Source organism: Carettochelys insculpta, chromosome 7, assembly GCF_033958435.1.
Source record: "Carettochelys insculpta isolate YL-2023 chromosome 7, ASM3395843v1, whole genome shotgun sequence".
NCBI lineage: Eukaryota > Metazoa > Chordata > Testudines > Carettochelyidae > Carettochelys > Carettochelys insculpta.
Genome location: NC_134143.1, coordinates 70531425 through 70553824, shown reverse-complemented (window position 1 = coordinate 70553824; position 22400 = coordinate 70531425). Strand labels below are relative to the sequence as shown.

General features: G+C 43.6%; 1 protein-coding gene across 5 annotated transcripts in view; it reads right to left on the bottom strand.

Annotated features, from left to right (window-relative positions):
* Positions 1–22400, bottom strand: part of STN1 (STN1 subunit of CST complex) — a 68446-nt gene that overhangs the window by 36071 nt on the left and 9975 nt on the right. For all 5 annotated transcript variants that reach the window (XR_012646197.1, XM_074999220.1, XM_074999219.1 and 2 more), the window contains exons 3-4: positions 20017–20199; positions 4684–4779 (exon numbers count right to left, since the gene is read on the bottom strand). Coding sequence is in view for 4 of the 5 variants with exons in the window: in XM_074999220.1 (XP_074855321.1) it covers positions 4684–4779; positions 20017–20149 (229 nt within the window). In the remaining variant the exon portion in view is untranslated. The remainder of the gene's footprint in view (positions 1–4683; positions 4780–20016; positions 20200–22400) is intronic.

Genomic DNA, 22400 nt, shown 5'->3' with positions numbered 1-22400 from the left:
CCTACAGAGGCAAGGAATTTTTAAGATCTCTTGTGGGCCCCCACCTTTGGCACTCAAAGTGTCAGAGTGGAGAATAGCCTTGACAGGACTATTTATCTATTTTAAGATGTGAAGCAAGGCTTACTTCTATAAAATACTGTAAAAGTACTTTAAGATTCTCAGACAGACTAACTCACAGAATTGTGAAATGAAAGAACAACCAATATATTTAGGGAGGATGTTTTTCAGAAGCACAAATCATAGTGAAGGTCATAACCACCCTTGACTGTCAATGAGATTTAGGCACCTAACTGCCATTTGTAGCTGTGAAAAGTCTTTCACAATTTCACTCACTGTTACGTGCCACGAATGCATGACAAATTATATAAATATGCCAAAAAGTGATTTGACTACAGTGCTTAAGCTCCGTCTCAGGCAGAAAACACCACACACTAAAGAGGTCTTAAATAACTACAAGACAACTACCAGTGGCTGGAAGCTGAAGCCAGACAAATTCACATTAGAAGTCAGACACAAATTTTTAACAATGAGGTGGCTTAACTACAAGAACAAACTACCATGGAAGTAGTGCACATTCCAGCTTAAGACTGGAGGCCTTTCTAGGGGATAAACTTAAATCAAGCACAAGTTATTGGGTTTGTGATACACAGGAGTGATCTGATGGTCCCGTCTCATCTTAAAAAAGTCTGTGAATTTATTTTATTATGTATACCCATATAAATGGTGCTTACTATCTTTACATGGGAAAACATAATTTTAACCGTGCTAGAATGTACATCATACTACAGATGAACAGATTTAATTCAAAAAACATAGCCGTTACTTCTGACTATTAGCATTAGTACCTGACTTCCCATGCAATGTTATTATACAGTGGGAGGTTTTACACAAAGAGGAAAAGCTGTGGTCCCCTGCAGTAAAAAGAGACGGATGATACTATCGCTTGAAGCTCTCCCACTGGCAATAAACTGGGGAGAAGAAGTCAAAAAAAAACAAAACATAAACCATCAGATGATTTTATTGTCCCACATAGAGCAAAATAAAACAAACTGTTTGAAGAAAATTGTCTAGCCAACATCCATCCATTTCCTTGAAATAAGCTATTCAGTAAATAAGAAAGCAGAGCTCAAAGATCCTGTCTCAGTTGGTATCACAATTCAGGATTTATCTGAAATTCTAGCCTGTTTTCTGGCCTCTGAGGGCATACTCCTCAGGTCTTGGGCTTCATGCTTTCACCTCTCAGAGGATACTTGTACATTTGAGCTCAGAACTGTCATTCCCAGTATGCATAAACATACATGTGCTAGCTCTGCTTGAGACAGCATGCTAAAATTAGCAGTGAAGCTACACTAGCATGGACAGTGAGACAGGTTTCTCTGTCCAAGTACATACTCATTTGGGATCCTTGCATATATATTTGAGCAGTGAGCCTAAGCTGCCACTTATGCTATCCCAACAACACCACAATTTTTAATATGCTAGCTCAAGCAGAGTTAGGGAAGGTAGTATGTCTGCACAAGATAGGAATCATGCCTCTCAGCTGAAATGTAGACACATTAAGGGAGAAAGCCCATGACATTCCCACTTCTGGACGAGGTCCTAAGCTACAAGACCCTGCAGAATGACTCTGAATGCTGAGCCCAGATGGGTACATGCAGTACTTCCCTTCAGAAGCAGAGGATTACAATAACCCAAAGACAGAAATATTGTACCATTATGCTTTGTTTCTACAGTTAATGAGCTACAGGATTTTAAAAAACACCTCAACGTCTATACATGTCTATCTTACCTGAAATATTGCTATCCCTTGGCAGAGGCCGTAAGCAGGTCTAAATTCCTAGCCTCTGGAGTCTGGGATCCCTTTAGCTCTCCTTGCCTCTGTCAAGGTCCTGATTTAAATCTCAGTCGTGAACCTGATGCCCAAAATGAAATTGGTGACCTCTGCAGAGGGTCAAGCCAAAACATCAAAAGAGGGCTTTGTGTTGTCTCAAGTATTTTTTTCTGCTTTTTTCCTTCACACCTAAAAATATCAAGAAGTCTAGTCAAGCTTGCTTTTAGTAGAAGATTTCTTGGAGACCTCAGAGATGCATATAGAAAGTTCTCATTTTAAAGGAAGAGGCAGGAGGTTCTAAGCTTTATCATAGAAGGCCTTTCTCCTATAATGTTCATTACATTGAATTTCCCTCAGTTGACCAGACTCCATTCCTTTTCTCATTTCACGACTAATTCTTCAGTCACTATAGTCTTCCAAGCTAGAAAAGACATAGATTTTAATGAAAATATAAAATAAAAATAAATCAATAAAAAATCCAAACAGAAATAGGCTTGTGAGCTCAAGGGAAAAGAATGGGAAAAAATATCTTTTAGGTCGCCTTTATGCATTATAAAGGCAAAAATACAAGACTATTTACCCTTCCCGGGTCATCTTTAAAAACAGATGGGAGAAGGGTGATTGCTGAATGATATGAAGCATTTCAGCTGATGCAACACTTGCTCCCTGCCTCACCAATCAGAGACTGTTTGGCTCAGAGATATAAAAATTATGAGCAGGAAACTAACAAGTTACAATTTACACAGTTAGAATCAGCCTAACTGAGGCTGAGAACAGGACAGGAAGGGACAGCCTGTCAGGTATACTGAAAGCTAAACAAAGAACTGTTGAACAAAGGAGAGCTGAGCTGGCCACAAAAGGAGAGGAGGAGAGCTTGCTAGATGAAAACTCTATTCAACCCTGTTGATCTAGCATTCAAAACCTCAAGTCCACACATCCTCCTAGGTTCTTTTGTTTTTATTTCTCCATGTCCTGTACTGATCAGATGTCCTGAGTTAGGCAACATGTTAAAAATATCTTAGACCAACACATGGAAACTCAGATCTTTTTATTATTATACTGCAGCAAAATCCAGATATGACAACTGCTTTCCAAAAAACCAGAGAAAACAATCTAAACACAGGAGACACTTTAGTATTTAAGTTGATGTGCAATTAAGGTGATCATCCATCCTGTATATGGTGGGACGGTCTTAGATTTGGGATATCAAAAATGCACCCTCACTTATTTTTAACAGATGCTGGCCAGAGAGCACGCAGGTCAATTCTCTAGCCTCAGGGAAGCAGGAGGAGCATGGGCGGCTGCTGTGTCCATGCTGCTCCCCCGGGGAGTGCTGGGGACCACTGCTTCCCTGGGCTCCGGGAAACAGCTGGTGGCTGCTGCATCCCTGGGGCTCCCAGGGAGTGCTGGGGGCTGCCACTTCCTCAGGCTCCAGGAGAAGGCCAGCAGCTGCTACCTCCTTTCCGACTTCCCAGGGCTTGGTGGAGGCAGGAGGATCCCTCCCCAAATGCGTATCACCCTGTCCCATATTTGGGACAGGGAGATGTGGTCACCCTATGTGCAATACCAAATCTCATTAGTTTTCTGACTTCTCTTTCAATACAGATTATCCGTCCACCTCTTACCTTAGGTATTTATAAGGCCACCATACCATCCAAGCACTTCACAATCTTTAAACTCACCTCACAACACCCATAGAAGGCAGAAAGTGTTATAACACCCAGTTTATAGATGTGGAACAGACACACAAGAGATGCTCACCCAAAATCAAATGAAAACTAACAGAACAAGGAACTGGATCTGTAGCTCTTCAGTCTCAGGCTTATGCCATAATCACTGTCCCATCCCATCTTTCTTCTCTCCAGTTACCACAGCCAATCAAGTGTGCCCTTCTTTACAACAGAAATTCCAATTTGACATATAAGTTTGGCAGAGGAGTTAAAAAAAAGTGAATTAGTGAAAATGTCTGACGTTTGGGAGAAGCTGGGATGTGGGAGCGGCTGCTTATGGAGGAATGCAGGAACTTGTGTGCTGTGGAAGCATAAACATATTATTACTAGTGGGGCAGTGACTCATCTCATTGCAAAGCAGCCATTTAGGCCAGTTAAACTGCATGGTTGGATTCAGAATCCTAATTAGCGTGCCTTGCAAAACAGTATGATGGTAAGGCCCAGATTTTAAAAGCTTTTTGGCATCTAAACATACTCATAGGCACTCAGTAGGATTTTCAAATGCACCTAGCCACCTACTCAAATATCAGTAGCCATCTATCTGCATTTTTTGCACACCTAAATATCTTTAAATTTTTGACCCTAAAACACAGGGCCAAATGGGCAACAACAGCAACAACTAGAATGCTTCCATATTAGTAACAAGAAAAAGGAAGTGTCCTCTCCTTCGCAGAAACAATCAGATTTATTTACATTTCGCAAGAGTCTTGCGTATAAGCAGAGCCCTGCAAATTTGCAGATATCTCTGGGTCATTGTGAATATGTGTGGATGCAAATACAAATTTTGTATCCATATGGGGTCTACCTATAAGTGAGGACCAAGAGTTTGTATTTCTGGATTCTCGTCCCTATTCTGACTCACCCAAAGCCACACAACAAATCACTGGTACTTAAACATGCCTCCTCAGCTTCCCCACCCATAAAAGGGGGATATAGTTTCCTGTCTTTTTAAAAGTTCTTTGAAATCTTCATCTGAAGTTTGTTGCAAAAGAGTGAAAAGTATAATCAATAAAGTATCTTTCCAGGAACTGAAAATGGTCCAATCTAGTAAGACAGCTTCCAGATGCTAATGGTTACAAAGGCTAGAGTCCAGGATATGCAAAGAAACAAAACTTCTCTTACCTCCATAGCTATAGTAAGCATCTCGTTCTTTTGTTAGAACCACTGTCCCAATGATATCCACCTGTCTTACTGGATGCCCATTATAAAAGAATATACCTGTGCAGAAAGACAGAATATTTTTGATAAGTGTGACCTGCAGGACTTCTATGTTGATTTGCTATGTACATTATTAAAGAGAAAATTAAAAATAGTAAGTAAAGACTGATGTGAGATACAGATTGAATCTCTCTATTCCAGCAGCCTCTGGACCTAACTGGTGCCAAACGAAAGATTTTGCTAGACCATGGGAAGTCAATATTGACTAGCAGAATTACCAAACTTCCACTTCTTACTGGGTTCTTAGAAGACATTTAGGGGTAAATTACAGCTAAATTACAGCATAGAATACTGAGAGCCAGGATTGGTGGCTGTTAACAGACTTTATGGGACCATAGGAAACTTTGCCACGCCCATGTCAAATGGTCATCAGGCTAACTAAAATGATGCCAGATTATGGATGTTGCTAGACGCAAGCTTCAACTTGTACCATATACACAGCCAAGGGATGCATTAATGCTCATACTATCAGAGCAACACATTATGTCAGTGTTTCCCAAATGGAAGTGAAAATCATTATTGGGGTTTGGAAACCTGAGGTTCTAAGGAGTCATTTGCAGCTCCAGATACATCTGCCGCTGACTACTTTGCGGATCCCTGCCCTGCTGCCACTGAAACAGTAATAGATAGTCCATTGTGTCCAACGATGATGTCTTGAGCTTACACAGGCGCATCGGTTGTGGACTCGCACGTGCCTGAGGAGTCCAAGCTTTGAACGGCATGGGCGTTCACAGTGGGAGCAAGGGAATTGTCCTGGCTCTGTTAGTGCAGCTGCTGCTGTTGCTTTCTTTCTCCAATGGGCATCAATGGGGCATACGCATCACTGCTCTTCAAAGTTGTCATACGCATGTCATACGAGAGCACGCCAGCCTGTTTGGTCTTTTGCATGCTGCTCTAGCTGATCTGGTTTTAAACCAGCATGAGTAATGTTGGCCTTCACACAGTCTTTATACCTCTTGTGAGGCCTACCTTGATTCCTTTTGCCCTGGGAGAGTTCACCATAGAGTAGTTGCTTAGGGATTCTTGACTCCTCCATTTGTATGATGTGCCCTGTGCAGCGAAGCTGGACTTTCAGAATCATGGCTTCGATGCTCATGGCTCTGTGCAGGACTTCCAGGTTTGTAACTGTGTCCTCCCATCGAATGTGCAGTATTGACCTAAGGCTGCATGTGTGGAAGATCTCCAGCAGATTTTTATGTTTTCTGTACAAGGTCCAGGTTTCACAGTCGCACAGGAGACTGGTCAGGACTACAGCCTTATACACTTTCAGTTTAGTGGACTGTCAGATATTGTGCTGATTCAACACTCGCTCTCTCAGAAGTCCTAGTGCCCGGCTGGCCTGGCAGATTCTGGCATTGATTTCTTTGTCAGGGAGCCATCATTGGCTCTCACACTGCCAAGGTACTTGAACTCCTCTACTGTTTTTAACTCTGTTCCTTCAATAAAGATTGAAGCGGGGAGAGCAGCACATCCTGGAGCAGGTTGAAACAGTACCTTGGTCTTTCCTAGGCTGATGGTCAAACCAAAGAGGCGAGTAGCATCAGAAAACTTGGTGACGATGAGCTGGAGATCAGATTCCTTGTGTGCCATAAGTTCACAGTCATCAGAAAAAGGGCTTCACAGATGAGCCTCTCAAGTTTTAGCATTCAGATGACGAAGGTCAAAAAGTGACCCATCAAGTCTGTATTTTATGTAGACTCCATAGTCCAGGTCCCTAACTGCGTGGCTGAGGACGCAGGTGAAAAAGAGGTTGAATAACATTGGGCCAATACGCACCCCTGCTTCACACCATTGGGTATCTCAAATGGATCTGAAGACTCGCCATTTGAAAAAACAAAGCCAGTCATGTCATCATGGAACAGGCATATGAGGTTACTGAATCTTCTCAGGCAGCCAAGTTTTGACAGGATAATCCACAGGACTTCTTTGTTGACGGTGTCAAATGCCTTGGTCAGGTCTATAAAGACAGTGTACAGATCCAACTTCTGCTCTATGCACTTTTCCTGGACCTGATGAACAGCAAAGATCATGTCAATGGTGCTGCAGCCTGGGCAAAAACCACACTGTGACTCTGGTAGGTTCTCCTCTGAGATGCTGGGGATCAGACAGTTGAGGAGAACTAAATTTAATGGCCAGGAGGGCTGCAGGAGGGATCCAGCCGTTAAATCAACTGAATTTATTTCCATTATTTCAGCGGCCGCAGGGTAGGGAAGCACAGAGAATCCCTCACTTGCAAAGTAGCTGGTGCACATGCAATAGGGGTGGAGCAAGGGGAGCCAATGTCTATCTGGAAGGGGAGCCAGACAGGTCCTGCAGTTCCTGTGTCATCCTTGCCTTTCATTGGCTGAGGCTGGCTTCTCATATTGTCATAGGGTGGCCAATGAAATTGGGCCCTCAGGACTAGAGTTGGAGGAGCAGAGGTGGCTAAGGTAGGTTCATCCGCCATGTTGGGTGAGATAACACGAGGAGCTAACTCCGGTGGAGTTTGTTCAGTAGGGGTTAGCCTGGGGGCCTCTTTGGGTGGATGGGTTAGTCCTGGGGGACAATTTGGGGCAGAGGCGGGTTAATCCTGGGGATAGGGATGGGTGGGTTTGGGGCTGACAGGGGTTAAGCCATATATAAGATTGTTGTTAGGGATTCTGCAAAATTCTTTGGGCAAATAAAATTGGGAAACACTGCACTATGTAGAAGGAAGAGAGAATAATTTAAGAGATTTAAACTACTTGACTGCTAATTATTTTCTTCAATTTCCAACGATTTCAGCCTCATCATATGCAGACCTGTATGACGAGGACAGCTGGCAACTAGCATACAACACACTGAATAAAACTGGGGATCAGAGAGGAAATTTTTTGGCGAAAAACACCAGGGCAGATCCTTAACCTTATGAAAGAAGACAGATATTGTAATACAAACATGAACAGTCAGGAGGTCAGGCTACTTCCATCTGTAATACCACCTACTGAAAGAACCAGTGAGCCAGAGGCTGGAACGGTGTTAGCTCTGGAGGTCCGCTGACAGGATTCTGAAGTATTTGAAAGGACTGAGCTGCTACCACATCTCAAGTGCTGAAAAGTCCATGTGACATAAATTCCTTCGGGCAGAGGGTCAGTAGGGGCTTAAGGCAGAGGGTGCAGAAGTCAAGGCAGGTGGGAGGTGTGGAAGTTAGAGCAGGGATCTCAGGACAGAGGGTTGAGAGGGGAGGCAGCAGGTTATTGTAGCCACCTGTGGCAGTGAGGGTGGCACTGCTCCAGCAGCAGCTCCTTCCAGAGTGCCAGGGCAGCGCTCCCCAGCCAGTGGCTCCTCCTGAGGGGGCCAGGGCCGTGCTCTCTAGCAAGTGACTCCTCCTGGGAGAAATCCAGAGCTGTGTGTTTGTCGAGTGGGGGCTGGGGATCTCTGGGCTAGCCCCAGCCTCCAGCTGCCCCTGTGGCAAGCACCCTGTCTGGAGGGGACCAGCACTTTGGGGGCAGGCCCCAGCCTGCTGCTGCTCCTCAGGCCTGCAGCCTCTCCAGGGGTCTTTGCTTGAGTTAGTGGATACTCCATGCTCTAGCCTACTGGGGGCAGGGCAGCCCTTTGCTGGCTGCTCCTGGCCTTCAGCTGCCTGCCCCCACTGCACTTTGGGGGCTACCCCAGCCACCAGCAGCTCCCTCCATCCAGCAGCCTGATTGGTGGGGTGCTCCGGGGCTGGCCAAGCTCTGGGGGCTGCCCTTCCTTCTTGCAGGCTGCTAAAGTGGGCGTGAGGCTCTGGGAGCTGCCCTCAGTCTCTATTGGCTCCCATTCAGCCTGTAGGCTGGACAGGGGGGTGGGGGGACTCTGAGGGTAACCCACAGCTGGTTCACCCTTCCCTGCAGCCTGTCCATGGGAGCCAAGCTCCAGGGAGCTGTGTCCGTCCATCTGCCCTCCTGTGGCCTGCAAGTGCTCTGTATGGGAAACAAGCTCCAAGGGCAGCCCTTCTGCAGCCTGCGTGCTGTCTGGGGCCGGGCCAGACTCCAGGGGCTGCTCCTCTCCAGCTGCCCCCCGTGGCCTGTCTGGGGCCTGCCCTCCCCCTCCAGCAGCTCCCTCTGCAGCTTGTAGGCTCTCTACCAGTGGTAGGGGAGGTGAGGCACTGGGTTGTGGACAGGGGAGTACTTAACTGGTCTTTGTGGCAGGCAAAATGGTTGAGCCCCAGGCACACTGGCCTCTTGGTGTTGCAGCTGCCTCCAGTGACTTCTCTCAGTACCATGTTCCTCCTATCTGTGCCTCTCCCTTTCACCTCCCTCTGCCCCCTCCTTTTCCCTGCTCTGGGAAGTCCTGGGATTTCAGGCACTTCCCACTTTCCAAGTACAACCAAACCCTGACCTCAATTTAAGTTAGGGTAAGAGGAAGCTACATACTAAATTTTGTGGTCCTAGCTCTTATGGTTTAAGAAGAGGGTTGAACAAATGTAGCAACCGACAGACACGCTCTAATATATATCCAGTGCTTATTTTCTCAAAAAAGGTGGTGGATCTCAAGCCCCACCTCCCCCCGCCACACCAGAACTCAAGCCCTAAACTCCCCATGACACCAGGCTTAGTCCCCCGCCTTCCCACAGCCCCAAATCACCCCCAGGGCTTCGTCAACATCCCTGCAGCGCCAGGCTCCCCTCCATCCTCTAAATGAATGCCTTCTCCTTCCTGCAGATCCAGGCACTGCCAGCCCCCTCCCAGCTCAAAATCAATGCCCTCCCCCAGAACCACCACTCTTACTCCTCCCTTCATTCCCCCAGAACCAAGCACTCCCAGATCCCCCACTCTACCCCAGCCCCCAGGCCCCTGGCTCTAACCCCAGATGCCTCCCCTTCTCCTCCCCCAGCCTGACACTGCCAGGTCGCCCACTGTTACCCATCCCCCCGCCCCTCCCCTAGAACCAGGCATCCCCAGCCCACCCGCTCACCCAGCGGTGTCCAAATGCACTTGCATGGAACACCTCATACCCCACCCACAGCAAAGCACCACCCCCTGCAGCCAGGCACCCTACCTCCCATCCCACTGCAAACTGCTCCTGTCTCAACAGAGCCAAGCTGCCCTGAGCTTTGCACCAGCTGCCCAAGCTCCGAGTTGCTTTGCCACACTGCGTTGTCCAGTTATTGGACACCATGGCTCTAACGCATCCCCTCCCTTCCCTCAAGGCAGGCATCACCGCTACCACACCCTCTAACCCCATCCTCCTCCCCACCGACCCCAACCCACCCTCCCGCAACACTGATTCACCTTTACAGGAAGGAGCTCCACTTGGTTCTTCACCAGCCACCTGATTTTTACAGTGGTTGCAGTGGCTCACCCACGCAACATGGTAGGGACTCCTTACAGCACCGTGGCATCCTGACGCAGGGAGGACAACTTGATTGGTTTAATGGCCAATCCACCAGAAAAAAAAAGCCCTGTATATATCTATAACTATATCTAAATAGATAACTTTAAGGTTTAACTCTGTATAATGCTTTCTGAGATGCCCTGAAGAGAGAGAACTTTGACCTGTGCTCCTAGAAAGAGTTGATGAGGTATAGGAAGAAGGGAAAGAGGTACAGAATATTAGACTGGCTATCACCCTATCCCAATTACAAAGGCTGTCTGGACAAAGGTTTAATGGATAGAACATATATGTGGAACTGCCTTCTTATCTCTTTAGGCTCAGGGATTTTAAAAGTTTGTTAATATTGGAGCCTTGTATTTTTAACTGAGCCATACAAAATCATAGCAGCACAGAATCTTTAATAACTGCTGTTAGTGACGCTTGTACTCTATTTATAGCTCCCCTTTCTAGTTGATAGGGTGTTGTCAAATTGCAGAGTAAGTAATCTGGCTAGCTCCACTTTAACACTGAAAAAGATGCTCATTTCCATGCTGTAATTACACTGTGTTGTTGTACTTGACACCCCCTCTCATTTCAAGGCCTCTGGGGCATCACAACTGCTGCTTTTATCTGGGTGGCTTTCAACCTCACATCACCATATACAGCAGAAGAGAAGCTGTCTGGTTTTATGGGTTTTTCATGGCGTTGTTCTAAAGGATTAGCCATTGTTGTACATAATCCTAGCAGTCAGACCTGGAAACAGACCTATTAGATCATTTAGTTTATATTCTCAGTGACCAGTGCAGGATTATTTCATGCAGTATATTCTTTAGTGATCAGGACAATTCTGACATAAATAAATTTGAGTGATAGGACATCTAGCCCTTTCCGAGGGAGTCTGTTCCACAATCAAACAGATCTGACTGCAATGATGTTTTCTGTTAAATTCAGCCTACATTTTCTTGTTAATTTCCTCCAATTGCTCTTTGTCACAACTTAAGTCATTCCTGCTTACCATTAAATGATTAGTTTATCACCAATTATAAACTTAATAGTGTCTAGTTTTTAACAAACCCATTAATAGAGATGAATTAGGACAGGTTATTTATATGTTGCCTACCCTGTTCGCCCCCAACCTTGCTCTGAACGCTTATTTGCATATGATTCTATTCTGATGGCATTTGATGTGGATGAAAAAGGCATGCTGGAAGGCCCCTGAGTTGATTCAAGAGTGTTTGCACATGTACACCCCCGCCTTAAAGACAGACAACTGAGTTAGCATTATATCTGTTCCACAGCTTTTCATCTTTATATGGTACTGCAAAGTCTGTTAATATACACTCATTCACAAAAGAACTGCAATATTTGGTTGCACAGACAAAATCTTCAAGAAGTGGGGATCACATGCAAACCCCAATTTTAAAAGGGCAGTATCTTGACATGGAGGATACATCCTAATGAGCATCTTACAAAGAAGATTAATGACAAAAATTGTGGCAGATGAGGAATCTCTCTCAGATAAAGCGTCATGGTGCAAATGAGAAATATGAGCATATCTGAGACAGGAAAAGTGCTGTAGCTGTCTAGGACTTTATAAGAACAGGGAAGTATGTTTGCTGATGTTCGTAAAGTTTTTATTCTGTTGCTAGATGCTGTTATTAATTGTTTGGCAGAAGCACCTAGGAGCCCCATTCATGGGCGAAGAACCCAGTATGCTAGGTGTTGTACAACACACAGATGAGAGAGAGAGATTCTGTATTATTGTTTTTTAAAATAAAGAAGAGATTAAGTAATTAAAGATGACAGTCTGTAAACTCCTTGGAGGGTAGGAAATTCTTTTAATTGATGTGTGCAGATTATCTATTACAATGAGGCCATTAACTCAGATTCAGGCCTATAGGTGCTACCATAATACAAACAGGCCACCTTAAAACACAGGATTAATAATCTCTATATATGGTCAATAGATTCTTTGAAAATACCCAGCATATCGATTTCCACAGAAGCAAATATACTGAGTCTTGTACATACCATGTCATCACTAAGAACACAACACTAGATTTGAGGACAGTACAACAGTCAGTTTTGGTACACTCTCCTACAACATTCTTGCCCCTAAATTAAGGAAGTATGGATTGGATACATGAACTGTAAGATGGATAGAAAACTGGCTTGATGGACTTGCCCAATGGGTAGCGATCAATGGCTCAATGTCTGGTTGGTTTCAAGTGGAGTGCTCCAAGGACCAGTAGTGTTCAACATCTCTATTAATGACCTGGATAAAGGGATGGATTGCACCCTCATCAAATTTGCAGATGACACTAAACAAGGGGATCAGGTAGATAAATTGGAGGGTAGGGATAGGGTCCAGAATGACCTAGACAAATTGGACAATGGGACTAAAAGAAATTTGATGAGGTTCAACAAGGAGAAGTGCAGAGTCCTGCACTTGCAATGGAAGAATCCCAAGCAATGTTACAGACTGGGGGTAGACTTGCTAAGTAGCAGTGCAGCAGAAAAGGACCTGAGGATTACAGTGGACGAGAGGCTGGATGAGACTCCACAGTGTTCCCTTGTAGCCAGGAAGGTGAACTGCATATTGGGGTGCATTAGGAGAAGCATTTCGAGCAGATCTAATAAAGTTACTATTCCCCTCTACTCAGCACCCATGAGGCCACATCTACAGTACTGCGTACAGTTCTGGGCCCCCCCAGTATAGAAAGGATGTGGACACATTGGAGTTGGTTCAGCAGAGGACAACAAAAATGATTAAGGGGCTAGAGCACATGACCTACGAGGAGAGGCTGAGAGATCAGGGTTTATTTAGTTTGTAGAAGAGAAGATGGAGGGTGATTTGATAGCAGCCTTCAACTTCCTGAAAAAGAGGGCTCTAAGAGGATGGAGAGAGACTGTTCTCAGTAGTGACAGATGGCAGAACAAGGAGCAATGGTCTGAAGTTACAAAGGGAGAGGTATAGGTTGGATATTAGGAAAAACTATTTCACCAGGAGGATGGTGAAGGACTGGAATGTGTTACCGAGACAGGTAGTGAACTCTCTATCCCTAGAGGTTTTTAAGTCTCAGCGTGGCATAGTCATGGCTAGGATGATTTAGTTGAGGTTGATCCTGCTTTAGGCAGGAGGCTGGACTAGATGACCTCCTGAGGTCCCTTCCAGCCCTAGAATTCTATGAGTCTATGAACAAAGCCAGTTCTTGGCTTCCAGAAGGACACCAGCCTCCTTCCAATTTTCTAGAAAAAGTTAGTATAGTAATAAAATTCAAGAGCAATTCTTCAAGGGTAAAGCAAGCCAAGGACCATCTCATTTTATTCAAGGAATAAATGTTTGCATCTAGTCTTTCTTGTACATAAGCCTACTTGACTAGCTGGTTTTCCAGATTAACTCTCTAGGTTTTCCTAAGTGTTTTTTCCCCTTTCTTGTTCCTCCTCCCACATCCAACTAGAACCTTTTTGGCCCCACATAATTCGGGGTACATACCATACCACCATATGGGACAGAGAGCAATGTATTTGGGTTTTCTTAGGGCTAGCAGCAATCCAATGTCAGCGCTATGCTGCATTAGAAAAATGCCTCTATGTGGGGGATATTGACAGGAGCTCAACAGGAAATGGACAGCAAAATACACAGTTTCAAACAATGGTTAGGAAATAAAAGGTATGGCATAAGAATCAGTTCAAAAAAAGAGAATAAACAGTAAGACTTTCCTAATACATGAAGTATCCTTCATTCATACTTAGAAACCAAACAAGCAAAGCCCATTTCTCTTTCTCATTTCCCAAGAACATGCCTAGACAAAATGCACCACTCTTTAAAAACATCTAAATATAATAAGAGTAACAACTTTTCAATCTGAAGACGGGAAATCTTCCAACCAAAAAAAAAAAAGGTTTGAATGGGAGAAAACAAAGCTTTTTTTTTTTTTTTTTTTTCCCTTCTCGCAGTTAAGCTTTATCAGATCCCAGCACCACACATACAGAGAACATAACCATGGTCATACCGGGTCAAATCAAACACTGGCCAATGTAGATGCCCCAGAGGGAGTGAACAGAACAGGTAATCATCAATGGTGCGTCTACACTAGCTGGCTACTTCGAAGTAGCCGGCACAACGTCAAAATAGCACGCGTCGCATCTACACGCGCCGTGTGCTATTTCGACACTGAAATCGACGTTAGGTGGCGAGACGTCGAAATCACTATTCCCATCCAAAGATGGGAATAGCATCCTACTTCCACGTTCAACGTCAAAGTAGGGCACGTGTAGACGATCTGCTTCGCGCTACTTCGAAATAGCGGGGTCCTCCATGGTGGCCATCAGCTGAGGGGTTCAGAGACACTCTGTCCAGCCTCTGCAGGACTCTATGGTCACCGCGTGCAGCAGCCCTTAGCCCAGGGCTTCTGGCTGCTGCTGCTGCAGCTGGGGGTCCATGCTGCGTGCACAGGGTCTGCAACTGATTGTCGGCTCTGTGGATCTCATGCTGTGCAGGCCCAGTGTGTCTGGGAGGGGCCCTTTAAGGGAGCCGCTTGGGCCTTTGCTGGCCCCTTATTTCGACAGGGAGCACTTGTGTGGGTGGACACTCCGCATTTCCTTCCAGGGTGGATCCTTTCAATGTTCTCCATCTCTACTTCAAGACGTTGAACATCGATGGCACCAGCCCTGGAGGACGTGTAGACGATATGCATTGAAGTAGCCTATTTCGATGTCCTTATTTCGAAATAGGTGACTTCAACATAGTGTGCTAGTGTAGACGTAGCCCAAGTGATCCCCCTCCTGCCATCCATTTCCAGCCTCTGACAAATAGAAGCTAGAAACACCACTCCTACCCATCTTAGCTAATAACCATTAATGGATCTAGCCTCCATGAATTTATCTAGTTCTTTTTTTAATCCTGTTAAAGTCCTGGTCTTTACAACATCCTATGGAGCTTCTTGCCAGAGGCCTATTGTGCGCTACATGAAGAAAAACTTGTTTTTGTTATTTTTAAACCTGCTACCCATTAATTTCATTTGGCGACCACTAGTTCTTATGTTATGGGAACAAATAAATAAACTATCCATATTCACTTTTTCCACATCAGTCACCTCAGTCACATACTCCCTTAGCCTCTTCTTTTCTAAGATGAAAAGTACCAGTCTTTTTAATCTCTCTTCATATGGCACACATTCCAAACCCCTAATCATTTTTGTTTCCCTTCTCTGAATCTTTTCTAATGCCAATATATTTTTTTTGAGATGAGGCAACCACATCTATATGCAATATTCAAGACGTGGCCATACCATGAATTTATATAGAGGCAATAATATATCCTTGGTCTATCCCTTTTTTAATAATTCCTAACATTCTGTTTGCTTTTTTTTGACTGCTGCAACTCATTAAGGTTAGGGCTACATTACACTACAGCAATATGTTGAAAGAAATCACCGTCGGAAGAGATTTTCTGACAAAACTTCTGTTGACAAAGTGCGGCCACACACAAAAGCCACTCGGAAGAGTGGCCAGACTGCCCGGCCGCTCTCTCGACACAACAGGCACCTGGAAGCACAGGTGACAGGGCTGCCCATTGTTTTGGATGCCCTGTCTGTCTAGGGGAAGCAGAAGCAGCTCCTGCTGCCAGGGAGCCCCTCCATGGGTTGGCTGTCTCATTCCCCAGCCTCCCACACCTCAGAAAGGCATCTCCTGCTTCATTACCTGCCCTCCACACCGGTCAGGAGGCTTTGGAACATACCCACCACAAGGGGGTTTTGGAGCTCCCATCCTCCACTTCCCTTCATCCCTGGTGCCTCCCATTGGAGGCTGCAGAACCCCCATCCCTGGTGCCTCACCCTGGAGCAGCAGCCCCCTATCACAAAGGAGCCCTGACATGATACAGCAGCCCCGTCCCCATTCCCAAAGGCAATGTGCCATATTTGCCATAGGGCAATGTGGTGACCCTAGTCAAAACACATTTTGTGTGTGGATATTCCACCAGTTTTGTTGTTCTTAACTATCTTGAGACGTTTAGTATCATCAGCAAGTTTTGCCACGTTTACCCCCTTCTCCACATCATTTATAAATAGGCTGAATACGATTGGTCCCAGACCAGATTTTTGGGGGACATCATTAGTTACCTCTCCATTCCAAAAAATTACCATTTATTCCTACCCTTTACTTCTTGTCTTTTAACCACTTATCTATCAGTCTATGAAAGGACCTTCCCTTTCTCCCATGACAGCTTATTTTACTTAACAGCCTTTGGTGAGAGACCTTGTCAATGGCTTTCTGGAAATCTATACACACTAGCACCACAGGATCCCACTTATCCACATGCTTATTGAGCCCCATCAAAGAACTCTAGTAGCTTAGTAAGGCATGATTTTTCTTTACAGAAACCACATTGCATTTCCCAAAAAATAATGTTCACCTGTGTGTTTGACAATTTTATTCTTTACTATAATTTCAACTAATTTGCCCAGTATTGACTTTAGACTTACCATTCTGCAATTGCCAGGATCAACTTTAGGGCCCTTTTTAAATGTTGGTGTCACATTAATTATCCTCCAGTCATTGGGTACAGAAGCTGATTTAAAGGATAAGTTACAGACTGTAATTAATGGTTCTGCAATTTCACATTTGAATTATTCACAACTCTTGGATAATGCCATCTGGCCCCAATGACTTGTTACTATTAAGCTTATCAATTTGTTCCAAAACCTCCTCTAAGAACACCACAATCTAGGACAACTCTTCAGATCTGTCACCTAAAAAGAATGGCTCAGATAGGGAATTTCCCTAACATCCTCAGCTGTGAAGATCTAAGCAAGGAATTAATTTTAGTTTCTCTGCAACGGTCTTATCACCCTTGAGTGCTTCCTTAACATCTAGACTGTCCAGTAGTCCCTCCAGTTGTTTTGTAGGCTTCCTGTTTCTAATATACTTAAAAACATTTTCCTATTACGTTTTGAGTTTTTGTCTAGCTTTCTTCACATATTTTTGGGGGTTTCTTATGTTTATACGCTTAACTTGACAGAGTTTATGCTCCTTTCTATTTTCCTCACTGGAATTTAACTTCCACTTTTTAAATTATGCCCATTTATCTCTCATTGTTTCTTTCACCTGGTTGCTAAATCATGGTGGCACTCCTTTGGTACTCTTACTGTGTTTTTTAATTTGGGGTATACTTTTAAGTTGGATATGAGAACAACCATACTGGATCAGACCATAGGACCATCAAGCCCAGTATCCTGTCTTCCAACAGTGGCCAATGCAAGGTGCCCCAGATGGAATGAATAGAACAGGTAATCATCAAGTGATCAAATTCCCTGAAGCCCATTTCCAGCTTCTTGCAGACAGAGGCTAGGTACACCATTCATGCCCATCCTGGCTAACAGCTGTTGATACACCTAACCCCAATGAATTTATCTAGTTCTTTTTTAAACTCTGCTACAGTCTTGGTCTTCACCACATTCTCTGGCAAGGCGTTCCACAGGTTATCAGTGAGTCATGTGAAAAAATATTTCCTATTGTTTGTTTTAAATCTGCTGCCTATTAACTTCATGTGGTGACCTCTAGTTCTTGTGTTGTGAGAAGGACTAAACAACAATTCCTTATTTATTTTCTCCACTCCAGTCATGATTTTATGTACCTCTATTATAACCCCCATCACCTTTTTTCCCAAGCTAAAAAGTCCCAGTCTTATTAATCTCTCCTCATATGGCAGACGTTCCATACTCAATCATTTTTGTTGCCTTTTTCTGAACCTTTTCTAATTCCAACATACCTTTTTGCGAAGGGGCAACCACATCTGTACACAGTATTCCAGATGTGGACGTACCATGGATTTATATAAAGGTAATATGACATTTTCTGTGTCTTCTTATCTATTCCTTTCTTAATGATTCCCAACATTTTGTTGGCTTTTTTGACTGCCGCTGCACACTGAGTAGACGTCTTCAGAGAATTATCCACAATGACTCCAAGATCTCTTTCTTGAGTGGTAACAGCTAAATCAGACCCCATCATTTTATATGTATAATTGGGATTATATTTTCCAAAGTGCATTACTTTGCATTTATCAACAATGAGTTTCATCTGCCATTTTGTTGCCCAATCACGCAATTTACTAAGATCCTTTTGTAGCTCTTCACAGTCTGCTTGGGACTTAACTATTTGTAGTAGTTTGCGTCACATCTGCAAATTTTGCCACCTCACTGTTTATCCCTTTTTGAAGATCATTTATAAATATGTTGAATAGGACTGGTCCCAGTACAGACCCCTGGTGGACACCACTACTTACCTCTCTCCATTCTGAAAACTGACCACTTATTCCTACCCTTTGTTTCTGATTTTTTTAAACCAGTTACCAATCCAAGAGAGGACCTTCCCTCTTATCCCATGACAGTTAACTTTGCTTAATAGCCTTTGGTGAGGGACCTTGTCAAAGGCTTTCTGAAAATCTAAGTACACCATATCTACAGGATCCCCCTTATCCACATGCTTGTTGACCCTTTCAAAAAAAAAGATTGGTGAGGCACAACTTCCCTTTACAAAGGCCGTGTTGACTCTTCCCCAGCGAATTATGTTCATCAATGTGTCTGATAACTTTGTTCTTTACTAGAGTTTCAAGCAGTTTTCCCAGTACTGAAGTCAGACTGACCATTTTCTCCACCACAGGGATATTAAATTTTATTACATTATGGTCATTATTTCCAAGTGGTCCAGTTATAGTTACCTCTTGGACCAGATCTTACACTCCACTTAGGACAAAATCAAGAATTGCCTCTCCCCTTGTGGGTCCCAGAACCAGCTGCTCCACAAAATATTCATTTAAGATACCAAGAAATTTCATCTCTGCATCCCATCCCAAAGTGATGTGTACACAGTTAATATGGGGATAGTTGAAATCCCCCATTATTATTTTTCTTTTTGTATTTTGATAGCCCCTCTAATCTCCCTTAGCATTTCATAGTCACTATAACTATTCTGGTCAGGTGGTTGACAATATATCTCTACTACTATATTCTTATCATTAGAGCACAGAATTATTATTCATAGAGATTCCATTGTATATTTTTGTTCATTTAAGATTTTTACTTCATTTGATTCTATATTTTTTCCAAGTACAGTGCTACTCCCCCAACAGTGTGACCTGTTGTATCCTTCAGATATATTTTGTTCCCTGCTATGACTGTGCGCCATTGGTTGTCCTCATTCAACCATCCTCCTTTAATATTAGGCACTCTAGTTCACCCATATTATTATTTATATTTCTAGCATTTGTGTAAAAGCATTTTAAAAATTTGGCTCTATTTATCTGTCCACCATTTCCTGATGTGTTTGACTCTTTTTTATTTGATTATTTCTCATCTGACCTTATCTATATTTTATCATCTTCAATCCTCTCCTCTTACTAGAACACAAAGTATCTCTATTACTAGACCTTCCCCAAAGAGATGTTCCCATCCAACCCATGTGCTCCTCTGCATCCCAGCCCTTAGTTTAAAAACTGCTCCAAGACTTTTTTAACATTAACTACAAAAGTTAGTGAAGACTTTCTGTTCTGTTCAACAAGTCTCATCGTTTTAGAGAGACTGTTTAATATCAGTTAGAACAATAGAGAAGGCACCAGGTATCTTAAATTCTATTCTCACCACTGTCACTACAATTCCACATAAATTAATTCAAGTTCTTTGATCTGATGAAGAAAATAGTGACCGACCTCCCTCACAGGAGTGTTAAGAACTCACTCATCAGCATTCAAATCAGCTCAGAGATCCTTGAACAGTACTTTATAACTTTGTAAAACTGACACTCTTCTACAATAATGCCCATTACTAATTAAACCCATTATATTTCTGTGTGTGTGCGCACGTGTGTGCGTGCGCACGCGTACACACACACACACACAAGAAATCAAGCGTATGTACATACCTGGAACCTGCTTTGATTCTTTTATTTCCTTTATATCCTTAATGTAGAGTCTTGCAAATGCAGAAAAAACAGGATCCAACCCCCATAACAGGGAAGGCATCTCTGCTTCATACTTCTCAAGCTTTGACTGCATTCAAAAACCAAGTGATCAATTCCCACGAACATAAGCAGGCTAGGGAATACCTACACAGATGAAAAAGTCATGTTACATATAGCACTCAAAAATGGATAGTACAATTTTCCTGACACAATCACATAAAATATCTGTTCTGCCAGCTTTGAAGTAATCAGTCATAGCAGCAATAGCATTCTGCAATCAACTCCTTCAAATTGAAGACAAATAGAGGGGATTTCCCTACTTAAGTACAATGATAGAAAGATGTTGATAAATGTATCTCACTAATTGAGTAGGAGCATCACACATCTTCCTTTCACCTTTTTTGCTTTTCCATTTCTCTTTTTGTTCACGGTTTTCTTCCACGTTCCAAAAAAAGTACCCGCCTCCCATTCATCTACTTAAATATACTACTGAAAATTGAGCTTATTTTTTTTTGGAAGCGCATGAGAGCAGTAGGGATGTTATATGTTAATCAGCTAAATGGCAGGGATGGGAGCAGCCCCATGCCTGGCATGGCTGCCGTGGTGGCAGGGAGGCACTCCAGTGGCCTCCCCAGCTGCCCCTCCCCTCTCCCCATAGCGTGCCGGGGACTGGGGCTGCTCCAGCCAGATGTGTCACTGCCTGCAGTATACCCCAGGCTGCCACAGATAGGGGCTGCTCTGGCTCACTAGAGCATTCCCACCTGCAGTGTACCCAGGCTTCTCCAGCTCAGCTAGGGTGTTCCATTGTGGGTAAGGAATCTCCACCTGAATCAGAAGAGCCCAGGTCCCCAGCCTGTTGCAGGCAGTGGAGGGGGGTCTTAATTGGTTATCCGGTTTACATACTGTTTAACCAGTTAATCAATTAACTGGGATTTTACATTCCTAGAGAGCAGCTGCCTCTTCCCCATTTTTGGGCCACACAACCTTCCATACTTCATATGGTTTACCTCCCTGTCCCTTTGCTTATTCTCAGTTCTCTTCTCTTGACACTATCGTTACTATTTTAGACATCCCACTCAGCGAGACAGATAATTATTACCAGTCTCCCCTTTCAAATTTGATTTGTTGTGTACTTGTTCACATCATCACACTAGAACGGCACAGTCACCACTACTTAAAGCCAATTGTTTGTTTGCTCCTTTTCAATCCACCTTGAGAATCACTTTTCTTTTGGGTCTTGTTTTTAAGAAGGATGTTTCGAAACTGTGAAGGGTCATAGCACATGAAAGAAATCCTCTGTAAAATTAAATGTTAATAAAACTCTGTTATGTAGCTAACCAGGGCTAGAGCATCCCACGTATCAGGAGATCAGGTCATTAGTCAGATCTCATAGTCAGAGCAGAAGTCAGCCCTAGAGGTCAGAGCAAGAAATAAGAACAGCAGTCACTGTCTAAGTGCTACAGTCCAGGATCAAGACTGCCAGTCAAAGCAAGGAATTGGAGCCCAGCATCAGATCTGGAGTCTGAGAAGGCAAGAATAGGGTTGGTTCAAAGGCAGAAGTAAAACTTGTATAGGACTAGAACAAGACAAGGTATAGGGTAGAATCTGGGCTGGAGAAGGGCAGGGAGAGGTCTTGGCAGTGAGAGAGAGAATTCACAGGCCTGTGCATTGAGCCAGCCAGCTAGCTTCTGATTGGCTTAAGAACTGGCTTGCTGTCTTTCTAAGTCAATCAGGGACAACAGTCTATGAGGCAACCTAGATGACTCCTTAGGTCAGAGGTCTGCAACCTGTGGCTCTGGAGCCACATGCGGCTCTTCAAGGACTTTTTTGTGCCTCCCGACATTTTAATTGCAAAGTGAGAAAAACCCTCCTGATTATTTTTGATAAATGATGAATGAACAAAAACCCAACAATGAACAGCTCACGTATAAATAGCAAACAATAAGTTGATCTCAAAACATTAGATAACTCCTCCTTTAATATGTGCAGTGCATTTTGGGATATGATATAGCTGCATTTTGATCATGTTGCTAAAGAGGTCTTGATTTTGAAAAGGAAAAGGATGCTTGTGGCATTTCTGCTGTGAAAGGCAACATGCATTCTAAGAAAGAAAACTGAAAAACATGAAGTACAATTGGCATAATTAAAGTGGGTTTGGAAGTGAAATTCAGGAAGACAGTGGTATGAACGCACAAGTGTGAGGTGCAAGGAAACAGAATATGCAAAAAGTCAGTGAATGTCCTGCAGTAAACATGTATCACACCACAAATCATTGTATGTGTACGGTTCTTACTTTTTGTAATCCATACTTTATGTCTGGATATTAAGGACTGTATTATATACAC